The sequence below is a fragment of the Haplochromis burtoni genome, unplaced genomic scaffold (genome assembly GCF_018398535.1).
Source record: "Haplochromis burtoni strain Fernald_Lab_line unplaced genomic scaffold, NCSU_Asbu1 Contig_603, whole genome shotgun sequence".
NCBI lineage: Eukaryota > Metazoa > Chordata > Actinopteri > Cichliformes > Cichlidae > Haplochromis > Haplochromis burtoni.
In genome coordinates, this window is record NW_024582964.1 from 247,471 (window position 1) to 249,562 (window position 2,092).

The 2,092-nt window shown below is 40.5% G+C and overlaps 1 protein-coding gene across 2 annotated transcripts in view; it reads right to left on the bottom strand.

Moving 5' to 3' along the window:
- The window catches only part of LOC102307627 (protein-tyrosine kinase 2-beta), a 37,082-nt gene that overhangs the window by 15,149 nt on the left and 19,841 nt on the right, over positions 1 to 2,092 (bottom strand). The window contains exons 29-30 of one of the 2 annotated variants that reach the window (XM_005948706.3): positions 1,564 to 1,644; positions 729 to 1,267 (exon numbers count right to left, since the gene is read on the bottom strand). In XM_005948706.3, coding sequence (XP_005948768.1) covers positions 1,019 to 1,267; positions 1,564 to 1,644 — 330 coding nt within the window. In that variant the 3' untranslated portion in view covers positions 729 to 1,018. Of the gene's footprint in view, positions 1 to 728; positions 1,268 to 1,563; positions 1,645 to 2,092 lie in introns of those variants that run through there. The other variant, XM_042214716.1, reaches the window with a different exon arrangement.

Consider the following 2,092-nt stretch of genomic DNA (forward strand, 5'->3'; position numbering starts at 1 on the left):
CTCACATAAGACACAGACCTTCACAATAAAACAGGAACTTACACATGAAAGGACACAAACTAAGAAACGCGGACTAGATACAGGAACACACGGGCAGAACAGAGTAAACACTAACCAGAGGAAGAACAGAACCAAAATCACGAAGAGAAAACACAAAACGCTGGGTCAAAAGGACCCAGGATCATGACAATTTCTAGTTGGCCACTTTCCTTAGAAGCAACAATATAGTCTTCTTTTTTCTTTACTGTGAACGACTGTGAATAAATGCAGTTCAAGTCTGTACAGCCCACCCAAGGCTGCCCGAGGTTGTCATTGCACAATAACAGCTATGCAAATTACCTGCCAGAGAGTTTACCCCACAGCCATTTAACAGGACTGATGTTAAAAGTACAATATTCAAGGGTGTGCTGATGGCTTGCTGTGGTAACCACATGAGCACATGAACAAACTTTAGTACATCATTTCAGTGTAGTTTTTTACCTTTCAGATGTATTGTTGTCAAACTGCTGGGCGGGTAGCCAGCGTGGACAAGCAAGTTTGTGACTGGGATAACTCCAGAACGAGGCGATGTAGGTTTTTCAAATTGATACCAAAATTTAAATAAAATAAAATTTTTTGAATGACTTCAAACTGAAGTGAACTGGACCTAAAGATCAAGGTCACAGGTGTGAATGCAATAACTTGAGAACAAAGCAACATAGAATTTTTACATTAATACCACAGGTGTATCATGTATCATTAATTTATATCATAAAATGACCACTGCAACACAGAAAGGTCATAATTTTTAATAGTAAAAATATAGAATAAACACTACAAATATTATTAATACATTCAGCGTTTCAGTTCAGTTGTTTAAGCGCATATACAAATACAGTATGACATCTTTCATTAGCTGATACACCCCTGTCCCCTCGGGACAGAGCTGCACCATAATAGCCTCCACATGTCCTCAAGAAAAGAACTGATCCTTTCATAACTAAAGCCAAATTTCAAGTTCGTTTGATCAGCAGGGAACCTATGTGTCTTCCCTAGAATCTTCTTCATCTTCTGAGTCATGTTTAGGCTTGGCAAGGTTGGCCCTGACTCGAGCCTGGTCCACAGCATCCAGGAGGTTTTTGGAGTCAAGAGCAAGAGTGTGAGCAGCAGCTAACATCTGCTTCTGGCACTCCTCCTTTAGTGATGTTATGGAGTTCTGCTGGGCCAGTCGCATCTTATTGATCAGCTCTGCCAAATCCTTGTTCAGCAGTTTCTTCGTGCCCTCAATCTAGGATGGACCAGAAGGAAGATCAGATCATACAGACAACAGGAGGTAAAAAAAAGTATAAAGACTGAAAAGATGATCTAGTATGCTTATATATGGCATAAAGTGTCAAATGGTAATAATCTCTATATTGACACACATAGAAGCCAAAAAGCCTTTTTGCACTGAGTATTTAACGTTGTTTCACAACATAACTTCTGTTTATGTGAATCTTCAAAGAAAATCCCTCTGCATCTGGTCTGCTGGCTGATATGTATACACTGTCACAAAACATAAGGCAGACAATATTTGAAACCTACCTCTGAGGTGACAGAGGAGTGCAGAGAGGGCAGGATCTCATCAACACTTTGAATCAGGGTCCGGAGAGAGATACCCACTGCCTGCAGGTGGATGATGGAGAAAAGCGTAGATGAATGGAGTGAGAGATGTGGAAGTAAGGACGAGGAAGGATAAAATGATCAATTACTCAAATACAAACAGTCTTCCTTGTTTTAAAAGCTGGAACTCATGTTTAGTTGTGTAAACTCTCCATTACGTGATAGTGAGCTTTATGTGTGCATGAGCTAAAACAACAGCGCCCTCTACTGTCAGTGGCTCAAACTATTCCTGAAAAAAGGTCCGTGTATCGTACAGTTACAGCACTAATGATGGACATGATGAGTTTGGGAGTTGTCTCCAATGTTCCCTCTAATTTTTCACGTGTCAGAAACAAAAACTGTCGCACTGATAAAATGATTGAATGATTGCAGCTTTTCTCACAGGGAGTGGTGTAATTCTCACATCAGAAAGGTCACTCTCCTGATTCAGGTTGTGGGGCAGAAGCCTGAA